At 33.5% G+C, this 14,320-nt stretch overlaps 1 protein-coding gene across 3 annotated transcripts in view; it reads left to right on the top strand.

Annotated features, from left to right (window-relative positions):
- LOC110604138 (brefeldin A-inhibited guanine nucleotide-exchange protein 5) overlaps positions 1–14,320 on the top strand; it is a 30,763-nt gene that overhangs the window by 5,003 nt on the left and 11,440 nt on the right. For 2 of the 3 annotated variants that reach the window (XM_021742250.2, XM_021742251.2), the window contains 11 exons: positions 158–216; positions 4,148–4,217; positions 4,299–4,367; positions 4,829–4,951; positions 5,056–5,109; positions 5,229–5,317; positions 5,430–5,526; positions 12,907–13,002; positions 13,139–13,339; positions 13,469–13,579; positions 13,651–13,835. In XM_021742250.2, the coding sequence (XP_021597942.1) occupies positions 158–216; positions 4,148–4,217; positions 4,299–4,367; positions 4,829–4,951; positions 5,056–5,109; positions 5,229–5,317; positions 5,430–5,526; positions 12,907–13,002; positions 13,139–13,339; positions 13,469–13,579; positions 13,651–13,835 (1,154 nt within the window). The remainder of the gene's footprint in view (positions 1–157; positions 217–4,147; positions 4,218–4,298; positions 4,368–4,828; positions 4,952–5,055; positions 5,110–5,228; positions 5,318–5,429; positions 5,527–12,906; positions 13,003–13,138; positions 13,340–13,468; positions 13,580–13,650; positions 13,836–14,320) is intronic. The other variant, XM_021742252.2, reaches the window with a different exon arrangement.

A 14,320-nucleotide genomic window follows, 5' to 3' on the forward strand; every position in this document is an offset into this window, starting at 1 on the left:
TTTATTGTGCGATTGCTCATTGCTTATTAGAAGTTTTTTCCTTACTTTAGTATGTTTCCAAACTGTTGTTTGTTGCTATTACTGAAAACTTATTTGTATAAAATTTTGCTTCTGATTTGTGGTGTTTTCAAGAAGGTACTTTTTATATGTTATACAGGGCTTGGAGGCTGTTCTTGACAAAGCCGTGCAAATTGAAGATGGTAAAACAATAACAAGGTATGGTTATTAAGACTTTGGTGACCACATTTTGATATGTCTTTCTCAGAATGATTAAATGACCATTACCTTTATGTGAATTATCAATTTTATGTCAACAATGAGTTTCAACTTGAAAAAAAACTTTTATTTTTTCAATTAAATAAAATATTAAATTTTAGTCAACATGCATATCTTGTTTATCTGTACGATCCCTTTATTCTCTCTCTGTCCTTCCTCTTCTTGTTCCATCCAAGAACACTAAATGACTGAAATTATTAGCACAAAAAGCCTATATCTATATACATATGCATTCTCACTTATGTTCCTTGGTCACTTTTCATGCTTTGGAAGCAGATTCCGAATCTGCTTTCCAAAAGAAAAAACGGTATTGTGCAAGTGGTGGCCAGTCAATGATAGGGCAAAATTTTAATTTTTGGGTTTTGCTTTCAATAGAAAGGAGTGGATAGGTGGAGATATAGGAGTAGTTGGCGTGGAGAAGCAAATCATGTGTTTAAGGAGGGAAAAGCTGGAATATGGGCTGATGGTTTCTTTCGTGGTTTTTGTTGCAATTTTGCATTGGAATTTTGGGCATTGGGTAGATGTATGGCAGTTTGGCACTACGATAACTAGGAGGGGCTTGATATAATTTGAGATTTTAAAAAGGATGTTGGTGAGTTGGAGAAAAACCTGAACTTGTAGTTTATGCTTGGCTTTGGCTGCTCAGTAGTGGTGGTTGGTGGAATTGTTATTGTTATTGTCGTTTCTTGCAATTAAGGAATTGATGTGCAAACCACCCTTCGCCAACTAGTCAACTTTATTAAAAAAAAAGGAGATAGAGACTGAAGAGTGAAGAGTCTCTCTCTCTCTCTCTATATGTGTGTGTGTGTGTGTGCGCGTTTGTATATGCTAAATATATGTGCATGTGTTTGCTTTTGTGTTTTTTCTTCTGACCTTCATGAGCTTCTTGTGAAATGATTTGATTTAGTAAAGAAATATCTGAAGAAGTGGCAGCTTGTAATGACCCAAGCCCAACTTAGGGTTTTTTTTATCAGTGCTATTAGAACCCTAGCAAACAAAAAAAAAAGAAAGAAAAATCTATAAATTTATTACCATTAACGTTAAAATTCCATTTCAAAACTATTATAGTTAACATACATGACCACTTGTGTATTTGGCGATCACAACATACATTAGCTATATTCATCTTAACTTGTGTTAAGATTTATACAATTTAACCATTTTAATCCTTATTGATGCTCCTGTGCGCAAGTCAAAAATCATTTCATGTTCATAACATAACACATTGGGCAAGCACAAGTTGCTGTCTTCCATTTACATTACATGTCCACAATCTAAAAGAACTATTGCATAATAATGCTCCAAATCACAAGTCTCTTCAGAACTATCCTAGTTCAATTCTACTGTTCACCTAAATAAGGGCTAGAGCAGGAACTGCTTTTGAGCTATAAAGCCCAGTGGGTGGAAGTAGGGAAGACATGCTAAAAGCATACACTAAATTCATTTTTTTAAATCACATATGTATGCATCATCCACATGAATTTTATAAAGAAAACAAGTTATGTAAGATAGCTATGTCACTGTGATCTCCTCTGTACATATCCAATATGCCAAGAGCAAAGCCAAAGACTTAATTGGTCCTCTTACTAGTACCAAGAGTGTAGCTGAAGGCTCAATTGGTTAAGAGGCAATTGTTCTTACATCAATAGTATCATATAAACAAGGCCATGTGAAGCTATCTATTGGGATCAGAGGTCATCTACAAACTATTGCATACATATCCATAATTATAATTGCAATTACAACAACAACTTACCGTTAATTCTATCTAGTTGGGTTTGCTATAGATATATTCTATATATCATGAGAAATGGCAATGCTCTCATGTATTAATAAAATGTTGTCAAGTTTAGAGTTTGTAGATCCCACAAAAGCTAATCTTTTTTTACCAAAGTCACCACTAGCTCCTGTGCCTCAGGTCCCTTATTGCTGACTCTGAAAAAATGGCTGACAAGGGGAAAAATTTCATGTTGATACCCTATCAAATGCTCACTAAAAGACTTAGCATGACACCCCTTCCCATAGGTACTTACCAGTCTTTAAACATAATTCATTACATTGGGTTGAAACACTTCAAGTGGACAGAAGTTGTCTTTTTTATTTTTTTTTTTTTTGATGTCAAAGGTCCTAAGAAGGGGGAACCTAAAAGGGTAATAGGTCTTTCGGTTGTCGAAAGTCCTCAGGATCTAGCCAGTGTAACCCACTCTCATGCCCTAGGGCGTGAGTACTGTACTACTCTGGAAAATAGAGAGAAAAATGGGCAGAGGAAAAGCAGTTGTCTTAAATTTCTTCCTAATTTTGGCTGCCACATTCCCATTTTTTACCTGAAAAAGAGACTGTCAAATGTCAATATTTGCAAACCACTTTTGGCTGTTGAAAGTCCTTTTGTGCATCAAGGCTTTTCACTCCAAACTCCAACTCCTAAAGATTATCTCCAAACCAACTTCAAAGACTCTCAAGCATTGTTTTTAAATAATGGTCGTTATGTAATTATTTACAGGAAATTTAGCCTTGCATTACCATTGCCACCATTATTTAAAGGATTTTTAAAATTGCAGTTGTAAAGGCCGTTATGGCTGTAATATAAAGGTAACGGCCATTGTGGAACATTATTTAAAGGTCTTAAAGGCCTTTTTTTTCCTCGAGCATCATTGACTTTTTTCTGACTACATCTGCATAAACCTAACGTCGCAAAAGAAACACTTTTCAAGGGTAAAAGGCTATCTAATTCATTCAACACTTCTTCATTTTATCTCTAGGTATTTCCTGCTTTCTCTCAAATTTCTCCACAATTAGGTGAAATCCATCATTTTCCTACAAATTATGAGCTTTAATAGCATTGATCAATATATAGAGAAGGTGGTTTTGAAGTGAAGGAGAGCAAAGTGCAAGTTGTTTATTTTTCTAATTTTAGCTACTTTTAAATTCATTTTAGGTAAATACATAGAAAAAATATTATCAAAGAAATATTATTTATTTAGTATAAATTTAGGCTTTTGCAAGATAAAATTAAAAAAATAAATAACTTTTGATATTAATTTGCAAACGTTAAGCAGTATGTTTAAACCTAATTTAAATTAATAATAGTGGTGTCTAGTATGATGGATTTAATAAATTTCTACTTATTATCTAGTAGGTCTTAGTTTTGCTTGTATCTTTAAATATCTAATTTCATGAACTCTGCAATTTTTCATAAAAGTTTGTATAGCGACAATGCCGTCACCATTCTGGTACTGTCTTTGTATATAGGCTTGTTTCTGTTACTCATTACCACAGCCACAAAAGCAACCATGATCAATTTAAAACCATGCTCTAAGGTCAAGTGCTACACCTCAACCCCTTGCCACTGAACTCAACTTCTGGCTCAAATTCTCTTTCTTCACTATAAGTTCCATCTGTGGTAGAAATTCTGGTGATAGTTCTTTAGTCGGTGTCATACAGCTCTTTTCTACCAACATATGAAGAGGATGGTGAAGTAATGGATAATAAGGTCAAATAGAGCTGCAATAAAGTGGCAGAGGTTATCACATGTGTTTTGATATGCTAGCAGTTGGTTGTAATAATTAGTTGTTGTCTTCTTGGGTAGCAGGCTTTTTTTTTTTTTTGGGGGGGGGGGGGGTTGGTGTGGAGCAGGGTTGAATTGTCATTTTCTATATATTATTTTATTTGACTTGGTATTAAATAATATTTTTTTAAGTATCAAATTGATTGCTAAAATCGAATACAATCTTATTGTTGTTGTGGAATTGATAAAATTGGCTAAAATTGATATTTGTGATTCCATTTGCAAATGTCATTTTTTTGGGGCAACTAGGCTTAATTATTTTGCAATTTTATGTTTACTTTACATTTTCACTTATCACAACATAAGGGGGATTGACCTGGAGAGCATGAGCATTGGAAAACGAGATGCTTTACTGCTATTCCGCACCCTATGTAAGGTTGGTTTTCTTAGTTTCTCTTTGCATTGCCATTAGTACCTTCGATGCATTCCAATAATTGTTCAAATATAATGTTTGTAGATGGGTATGAAGGAAGATACTGATGAAGTAACAACCAAGACAAGGATTTTGTCTTTAGAGCTTCTGCAGGTAAAGTTTGGGCTTTTTCTTTTTCCATATTTTCTATGCATACCTTGATTGATTATTTAAAGGATAATGGAACATAGTGAGGTCCATAATTTGGCAGCTGTAGGAAGTCTTAATTTCTGTTTTCCTCCTTTTCATGTTTTTGTTTCAGTCTTTGTATTCCATGGTCCTGTCCGGTCCATGATTGAATTGACATTTTAGTTCATTGACAAGTTGAAGGTTAAAAGTTGAAGCAAATAAGCCATACAATGGGTTGTATGACACAAGTGTTATTTTGCAACATCTACCTTATTAAACTAAAAATTACCATGTTATACGGTTCCTCTTAGCTTTGATTTTGGTAGAAATTTACAACTATGTGCAAGAAATTTATGGCATGTTACCTGTTCAAACTATGAGAATGAAACTGAATAAAGCGAGTAAATGATGATGTTCTATTTAAAATATGTGATCTTTTGTTGCAGGGATTGTTGGAAGGAGTTAGCGATCCGTTTACAAAGAACTATCATTTTATTGACTCTGTAAAAGCATATCTTTCATATGCTTTGTTGCGGGCTTCAGTTTCACACTCACCTATCTTATTTCAGGTTTACTAAAATCTAATAATCAAATTCCTCTTGTTTTCCAATTTTACTAAATGCGTGTTGTAAGATTATAAGTTGTCTTATAGTGTGCTTTCCTTCCATGGCAGTACGCAACTGGAATATTCTCAATACTTATTTTACGATTCAGGGAAAGTCTCAAAGTATGTGTTTTATGATGATTGTGAGTTAATTATTCTGTGATGACGTTACCATGGCCTATTTATTAAATATCCTTTATTTAGCTGATTTTTCATTTAGTCATGCTGCAAAACCTTTTCAGGGTGAAGTTGGTGTATTCTTTCCATTGATAGTTCTACGATCGCTGGATGGCTCACAATGTCCAATTAATCAAAAAATGAGTGTTCTTCGGTAATACTGTTTGGGTTTTGCATTTATGTGGTATATATTACACAATTAGTTATATTTTTTTGTGTTAGCATTATTTTCCTATATCATCTTGTGATCCACTTTAGTTTCGCAGGATGCTTGAGAAAGTTTGCAAAGATCCTCAAATGCTTGTTGATGTATATGTCAACTATGACTGTGATTTGAAGGCACCAAACTTGTTTGAACGCATGGTATTATTCATTCTATCTTTATTTTATTCATGCAAATAGTCTAAACCTGGGATTTAGTAGCGCTATGGACCTATTATAATTATGCATAACAAAATTTCCCTAATTGTATTAAATTCAGTTTTTGATTAGGTTATTTGCCTGTAGTCATGGATTTAAATTGTAGTGGTGGATAACTGAACTAGGCTGTAAATGGATGTAAGAATATTGGTCAATCGATGGCAAATTGTTCCGCAATTGCAAAATTAGTGAAACATGAAATTAATTGCATTTAAAAATATAAGTAACACTAAGATATATAACTACACTACACATCAAATAAAGATATTAAATTCATTATTCTTAGACATCATTGGCAGTAATTAATTTATAACTAAAATAAGTATTTAAATAGAAAAAAATAAGCATTATACTTGACAAAATTAATGAAGCCCAAAATTTCTTTGAAGTTATTTTCTAATTATTTATTTATTTTGCTAAAAAAATTAATTCCAAAGATAGTTCAGAGATAGAAAAAAGCAGGGTTTTATCTAAGTGACACCTTGAAGAAAAAATATTACCAAATAGGGGTGTAAAAGAAATATTTTCTAAATCAGGGTGAATTTTGCCGCCCTAGCAAAAGAAGTGGGTCCTGACACAAATATGGTGAGTGTCAAGTTGTGCGGCTAAAAAAAAAAAGAGAAAATCAAAATAATAATTTGTAAGGTTTGCAGAGCATAATCTCTGCTAGTGCTAGCTTTGTCTTGCCGCTGGTATAGGTAAATCTAATTTCATTATATACTAAAAATATTTTTCTATTATAAATAATGGAATATATTTTATTTTAATTTTTTAATAGAATTTCTATAACAATTTAATTCAAGTTAAAAATATTATAAAAATTTTTAAAATTTTATATATAAAATATTAATAAAAGGAATTCACTAGTTTATTTTTATTTTAAAATCACAATTAAAATGTTCATATATTTTATAAAATCAAATTGTTTAACTTTTTTTTGTCAAAGAAAGTGTTATTAAACTTTTTTAATTCTTGGTTAGAGAGACTAGATAGAACTAAATAATACATATATTTCAAATTATAAGAACTAAATATTATGTATGTAAAGTTATAGGGACTAATTAATACATATATTTAAAACTATAATAACTACATAATATGTAAAGTTACATGGACTAATTAATACGTATATTTAAAATTATAGGAACTACATAATATGTATATTTAAAATTATAGGAATTAAATGATATGCATATTTAAAATTATAAGAACTAAATAATATGTACAGTTAAAATTACATCGACAAAATAATATAAAAATTATAGGTATCTAACAATTTCTTTATAGAATGATTACAAAGTTTGGTTTTATAAAGCACATGATCTTTTTAATTGAATAGTTTTAAAATATAGATTTAGAACTAGAGAACAATAAGCAAACTCGCTTTCTAAATTTTACAAACTTAGCATGGATCTGACTAAGTTTAAAATCAGATTTATTTTATCTGAAATTAGAGTCGATTAGAATTGACATCTTTAAAACTAACTTTTGAATGATAAAGATAAATTAACAATTTAATTTAATAATAATAATAATACTTTTAGCTTAAATTATATTATATAAATTTTATTAAAAATTATTATAAAAGAATATTTTATTATATTATAAATAATAATATAAAAATTATAAAAATATATTTATAATAATATATATTTTATTGTATTATAATAAAAATGTATTTTCATTATAAATGTTTATTATTGTTAAATTTGGGCCAGACCTAACTCACCTCAAAAGTTAGCTCAAGGGGGAGGACTACCTATGGCTCATATATGGCTCATATAAGAAGCACATTACCCCTTTCCACAACTGATGTGGGATTCAACACCCCCTCACGCGCAGATTTTTACTGGTGCATGACACATTTATGGGAGGCCTAACATCGGATGGGGAGACTGATACCATGTTAAATTTGGGTCAGTCCTAACTCACCTCAAAAGCTAACTCAAGAGGGAGGACTACCTATGGCTCATATAAGGGGCACATTATCCCTTTCTACAACCGATGTGGGATTCAACAATTATATAATAAATTTAAATCGCCAGCGGTAAGGCAAAGATGGTGAGATTATTCTCTGCCAGCTTTACAAATTATTTGTTAGTGTGACCATAATCTGTACATAATTAGAAGAGATTGCAAAATCATAGGGTAATTGATATTAATTGATCGATAGAGGATTATTAAGCGTTGTCTTAACAAGACTTTGTAATATTTATATAAACACCCCTATTCACTAGAGAAGGCACACAATTCTTCTACCAATTTATTCTAATACATGCTATTTGAACAATTGGGTTTAAGTATCCTCTTGGATTGAGTTTCTCGGCAGAGAGAAATTATTTGGTTGCGTCATCGGAATCCAGTGCCCGTTTGGTCTCACCTCCAGCTTCCCAAGGAGCACATGAGTGTTTTTGGCTAGTCCCAAAAGATCGGCATCCATCCTGTCGGCGAGTGGCTCTCATGCTCCATTTGAAGCTTCAGACTTTTTTGTCATGCGCCGACGCGTGGAGGAGATGGGCACATCCAGCAAGCTTTCAATTCTTGATCTGAGGTCGCCCCGAGGTTCCAGCTAGTCTCCGGCATCAAATTTGTCATCGTGCATTGCTGCAGTGGGGTGTCTTTTTTGTTGTGACTGAGCAAGTTCTGTTAGTCTTCTTAATCTGTGCTTAATTCTGTTAAAGGTTGGGTGCACTATTTTAAGGCCTATTTTTGTGTCTTGGATCATTAGGAGAAGCTTTGTGTGGAGTGAAAATTTTTTTTTGGTGTTAAGTATTGATTGAAATGGCTTCTAATAGTAAGACCTATGTGATTGAGATTATTTCTGCACCCACTAAAATTACTAAACATAAGTTGAAAAGGCCTAATTATTTGGAGTGGAGTTAGAAAATTAGAACTTATTTACGAAGTATTGAAAAAGACGACCATTTAACTGAAGATCCTCCCACTGATAATATTAGACAAGCTTGGCTTAGGGATGATGCCCATTTATTCTTGCAAATTACGAATTCAATTGACAGTAATGTGGTTGGTTAGTTAATCATTGTGAACTAGTGAAAGAACAAATGGGCTATTTGGAATTTTTGTATTCTGGCAAAGGGAATCATCCTGAATTTATGATGTGTGTTGGTCATTCTATTATGCTGATACAGGGAGCAAATCACTTACCACTCACTTTATAGAATTTAAGAAACTATATAAGGAGTTGACTGTTTTGTTGCCCTTTAGTGCTAATATTAAGAAATAACAAACTCAGAGAGAACAAATGGCAGTTATGAGTTTTTTTGCCAGTCTTCCTCCATAATATGAGACTGCCAAATCTCAGATTCTGTCTAGTTCTGAGCTTTATTCTCTTCAGGAAATCTTTAGCAAACTATTCGAGTGGAAAATCTCCTCGCTCAACAGCCTAATGCTTTAGTGGTCAAAGGCGCAAGAGGGAGTGATGCGTGTAAAAAACCAACCTATAAGAGTGGAGATTCAAGTGATATTGTTTGTTACTACTGTAAGAACCTAGCCACGTGAAGAGAAATTGTAAGAAATTACAAAACAAGAATAGCAGGACTGCTAATGTTGTTGCAATCAACTCTTCTTCTGAGAATATTATTCCCATCTTAGTCGAGGAATATGCTCAGTACTAGAATCTATTGAAAGGGTCCACTTCGGTAACTGCTAGTATTGAGTCAAGTAAAACTTGTCTTGTCTCCTCCTCACATAAATGTATCATTGATTTTAGTGGTACAGATCACATGACAATTCTTATATTTTTGCTAGTTTTCGATTACATAAAGCACCTTCTCTTATTACTATAGCTGATAGGTCAATATATAATATTGAGAGATCTAGGACTCTTAAGCCTACTTCTTCTTTTATCCTATCCTCTGTTCTAAGTTTATCCAATCTTACTTTTAACTTAATCTCTGTGACTAAACTTGATCTTTGTGACTAAACTTACTAAGGACCTAAATTATTGTGTCTCATGTTTCTCTCATTGCTGTCTTTTCTAGGATCTTGTGAAGAAATAGATTATTGGTAAAGGACATGTGTCCGGTGGCCTCTATATTTTGGATTTATGGATGCCTCGTACAATTGCCTGTTCTAGTATCGTCTCTTCGCTAGAAGTGCATTATCGGTTGAGACATCCTTCTTTACTAGTTTTGAAGAATTTATGCCCTTAATTTTGTGATGTATCTTCAATAGAGTGTGAATCGTGTCATTTTGACAAACATCATCGAAGCTCTTAAAGTTGTAAAGTCAATAAATGAGCTTAGTCTACTTTTGAATTAGTTCATTTAGATGTTTGGGCCCTTGTTCCATTGGGTCTAAGACTTTTCTCATGGATAATTTTTCTAAAATGACTTGGATCTATTTTTCTAGATTTCCTAAGACAATGAAGGAGGCAGGAGGCCCTGATCCATTCTGGATGGCGTGATACAATACTTGAGGAGATTAAGACTCTAGATAATAATCATACTTGAGACCTTGTGGATTTACCTCAAGGCAAGAAGGTTGTAGACTGTAAATGGGTGTTTGCCATCAAAGTCAATCTAGATGGTTTCACAGCAAGGCTTAAAGCACGTTGCCAAAGGATATGCACAAACCCATGGCGTCAACTATTTTGACACTTTCTCTCCTGTGGCCAAAATGATCTCAGTTTGCTTTCTTAGCTGCTTTCCAACATTGGCCTTTACACTAGCTCGATATCAAAAATGTCTTTCTGCATGGCGACCTCTAAGAGGAGGTGTATATGGGGCAACTATCAGGATTTATTGCTCAGTGGGAGTATGGGGAAGTATGCCATTTGAAGAAATCATTGTATAGTTTGAAGCAGAGTCTTCATGAAATATTTGGCCGCTTTAGAACAAATTTTATATTATTTGAAAGGAATTTCTAGACTCGGTATACTTTACTGTGATCATGGACATATTACAGTTACAATTGAGTGTTTTTTGAATGTTGATTGAGCAGGATCCAAAAGTGATAGAAGATCCATTATAGTTTACTATGTGTTTGTTGGCGGAAATCTAGTGTTGGAAAAGTAAACAAATGTGGTATCTAAATCCAGTGTCGAATCATAATACAGAGCCCTAGTTTAATCCACTTGTGAGATTCTGTGAATAAATCAGCTGCTGAGAGAAGTTGGTCATTTGTGAGATTCTGTGAATAAATCAGTTGCTGAGAGAAGTTGGTGTGGATGTGTGTCACCCGCAAAACTGTATCAGGCGGCTGTTCATATTGCCTCCAATCTAGTATACCATGAATGGACTAAGAACATTGAAGTTAATTACTATTTTTATCTGTGAGACAATTCAAGAAAAATTAATTTCCACCGGTTATATGAAGACAGGAGAGCAACTGAGTGATTTACTCACCAAGGCATTAAATGGGCCTAGTATAGAGTGTGTTTTAATAAGTTGGACATGATAAACATCTTTACTCAAACTTGAGGGAGAGTGTTAGTATGAATGTAATCAGTATATAATTAGAAGAGATTGCAAAATAATAGGCTAATTGATAATAATTGATTAATAGAGGATTCCTAGGAGTTGCCTTAACTAGCGATAATCTGTATATAAATGCTCTTATTCAATAGTGAAGACACACAGTTCTTCTACTAATCTATTGTATTACAATTTTGATTGACTATAAGTAGTGGCATGTCCTGCCGCTGGCCATATTAGCGGCAGGACCCACTTTTTTGTCGTGGTGCCAATATTTCCCTTGATTTGGGAAACACTTTTTTCTAAACATCTATTTGACAATATTTTTCTTAAAGGCACCACTTTGATAAAACCCCAAAAGAAGCCAGCAGATTGGGTAAACTTATCATTCATGCTCTAACTTGAGGGAGAGTGTTAGTGTCTGTATATAATTAGAAAAGATTGCAAAATAATAGGTTAATTAATAATAATTGATTGATAAAGGATTCTTAGGAGTTGCCTTAACTAGCCTTTGTAATCTGTATATAAATACTCTTATTCAATAGTGAAGACACAATTCTTCTACCAATCTATTCTATTACAATTTTGATTGACTATAAGTAGTGGCATGTCCTGCTGCTGGCCATATTAGCGGCAGGACCCACTTTTTTGTCATGGTGCCAATATTTACCTTGGTTTGGAAAACACTTTTTTCTAAACCTCTATTTGACAATATTTTTCTTAAAGGCACCACTTTGGTAAAACCCCAAAAGAAGCCTGTAGATTGGGTAAACTTATCATTCATGCTATAAATTTTTTTAAAAAAAAACTAGCATCAAACACAAGTTTCTTCAATAAATAAGCAAAAACAAAATCATAATAAAAATAGATAACTCACCTTTGCAATATATGGATGTGTTAGAACTAGAAACTTATGATCTTATCTCGCTGGTTGATATTCTTATCTTAAGAGACAGGAAGAAAGATTTGCTGAAAGATAGAAATTTTAGAAGGAAAGTTGAGAAGAAGCAAGAGACAGCAGCCTAGAAGTCCTCAAACCAAAAACAGAGATGAGGTGCTGGCTGCTGCTCTCATCTGGACCCATAAGACAAGGCAACAGGCCTGGACTGTTATCATTACATAAAGGCCGTTGCAAGTGCCAATTTTCTTTTACCTTTAAATAACGGGTGTCTGTTAGCAAACCACCACTTCAACAAATTCTTCATCGCTGATGCAATAGTGGATAGCGGCATAGATTATGGGTTTATGCATAGTAATGAATAGTGGCAAAGAACATAGGTCTTATGATGTTACCACCATGTTCTGTTTAATTATTTAGTTATTTCCATATTTTATTTAATTATTTCTAAATTCTAATTTGTAGGAGGTTAGCCTCTACTATGCTATTTTGAGTTCCTGTTTTTCAAGGGTAGTTAAAACTCCAATTTGTATTTAAGTTGACAGCAGATTAATAAACGTTGGCTAGAAAAATTTTCAAGAAGTCTTTGAGTACTTTAAACTCGAGAGATTACAGGTTCTCTCTGATGAGCCTGACAACTTTTCAAAATAGGTCACACAAAGAAAAATCTATCTTTGCTTTCTCCTATTTTGCCAAAAGACTCATTACACAAACCCAGAACTAGATCCTACTCACAGGATCCTAACAGTATCACAGTAGTAGGAGGCAAAAAAACTTGTTAATGATGGTAGCCAGCGGCTATTATTTAAAAACCATGATGTAATTAACTAAAATTTCAATTCTTTTACATTCTGATAAATTCCAGATTTCATCTTACTTATGGTTTCGAGATGATTGAGGTTTAGGTGCATCTAGACTTGTTACTAGGCCTCCGTTCTGTGTCAATGTTTTCAAGCAAATTATATATCCTTGTCTTCTTGTTTATCATAGGTAACCACACTGTCTAAAATAGCTCAGGGGACTCAAAGTGCAGATCCAAATGCTGTTTCATCCCAGGCTACGTCAATTAGAGGTTCATCACTTCAGGTAGGTTTATCTGTTTCTGTTTTCTGAGCAATAACTGGTATTTCAGTCTGCTATTTGCTGATTTATTTATCTATTTGTTTTTTGCTGCTAAATTATATGTAGATGTTGGATGACTCTTTGTTCCTTGATCTTTCAGTGTCTAGTTAATGTCCTTAGATCACTTGTTGATTGGGAGAAGTTATGTAGAGAATTTGGAAAAAAGATTAAAAGAGTTCAGTCTCTTGAAGAAGAGGTTTCACCTGGAGAATTTGTTGAAATAAAGATCAGAGAAGATGTGTCCAATAACTTTGAAAAGGCAAAGGCTCACAAATCCACAATGGAAGCTGCTATAGGAGAGGTGATAATCTTGTGTTACTTTTACAACTGTGATCCAATAGAATTGTGATATTTAGAATTTGTTTGACTTATATCCTTTATAGTTTTTCAAGGTACATTGATAGACTCTGAAAATTCTATTATATTGCAGTTCAACCGGAAGCCAGTTAAGGGTGTAGAATATTTGATTTCAAATAAGCTGGTGGAAAATAATCCTACTTCAGTTGCTCAGTTTCTAAGAAATACTCCCAATCTGGACAAGGTGGATTTCCTATTCCCCATAATGGTTTTTCTGTTGATTTGGTTTTTGTTTAACCATTGATGAATTCGCAGGCAATGATTGGTGATTATTTGGGTCAACATGAGGAATTTCCCCTTGCTGTAATGCATGCTTATGTTGATTCCATGAAGTTTTCAGGAATGAAATTTGATATGGCAATCCGAGAATTTCTTAAAGGATTTCGACTTCCTGGAGAAGCTCAAAAGATTGATCGCATTATGGAAAAATTTGCAGAAAGGTATGGAGGTATTCAAAATCAAGCACGTGTGTTTGTATTTATATGTAACTTCATTCATTCTTTTTCCTATTAATTAATGTGGTAAGTTTTTTGTTTCCTTATTCTAAACCGTGCATCATTTCATTTGTCATTTGTGTGATGTATGCGCTTGTGCTTTGCTCCAATCTTGCTTATTTTTAATGTATGCTTAATTCTCCACATTGATTTAGGCTTTCCCCTGGTTGAAGTTCTATCCCTTCTCACATGGACCATATTATATGTCCATTCAAGGGGCCCTACTTAGTTTTCACAAGCCTTTTCATTGTCAGTCAACTAAGTAGGGCATGAGGCCCCATGCGAATCTGTAAATCTATAGTCCATTGCAGGCTGAATGGCCGTGTCTTTTCCATTCTGCTCCCTTATCATGCATTATATATATCAGTTTCTGATATTATCTAAGTTCCATATTACCTTAAATTCAATATTTGGCTTTTTTATAAGAGCTA

The sequence above is a fragment of the Manihot esculenta genome, chromosome 16 (assembly GCF_001659605.2).
Source record: "Manihot esculenta cultivar AM560-2 chromosome 16, M.esculenta_v8, whole genome shotgun sequence".
In the NCBI taxonomy this organism is placed as follows: Eukaryota; Viridiplantae; Streptophyta; class Magnoliopsida; order Malpighiales; family Euphorbiaceae; genus Manihot; species Manihot esculenta.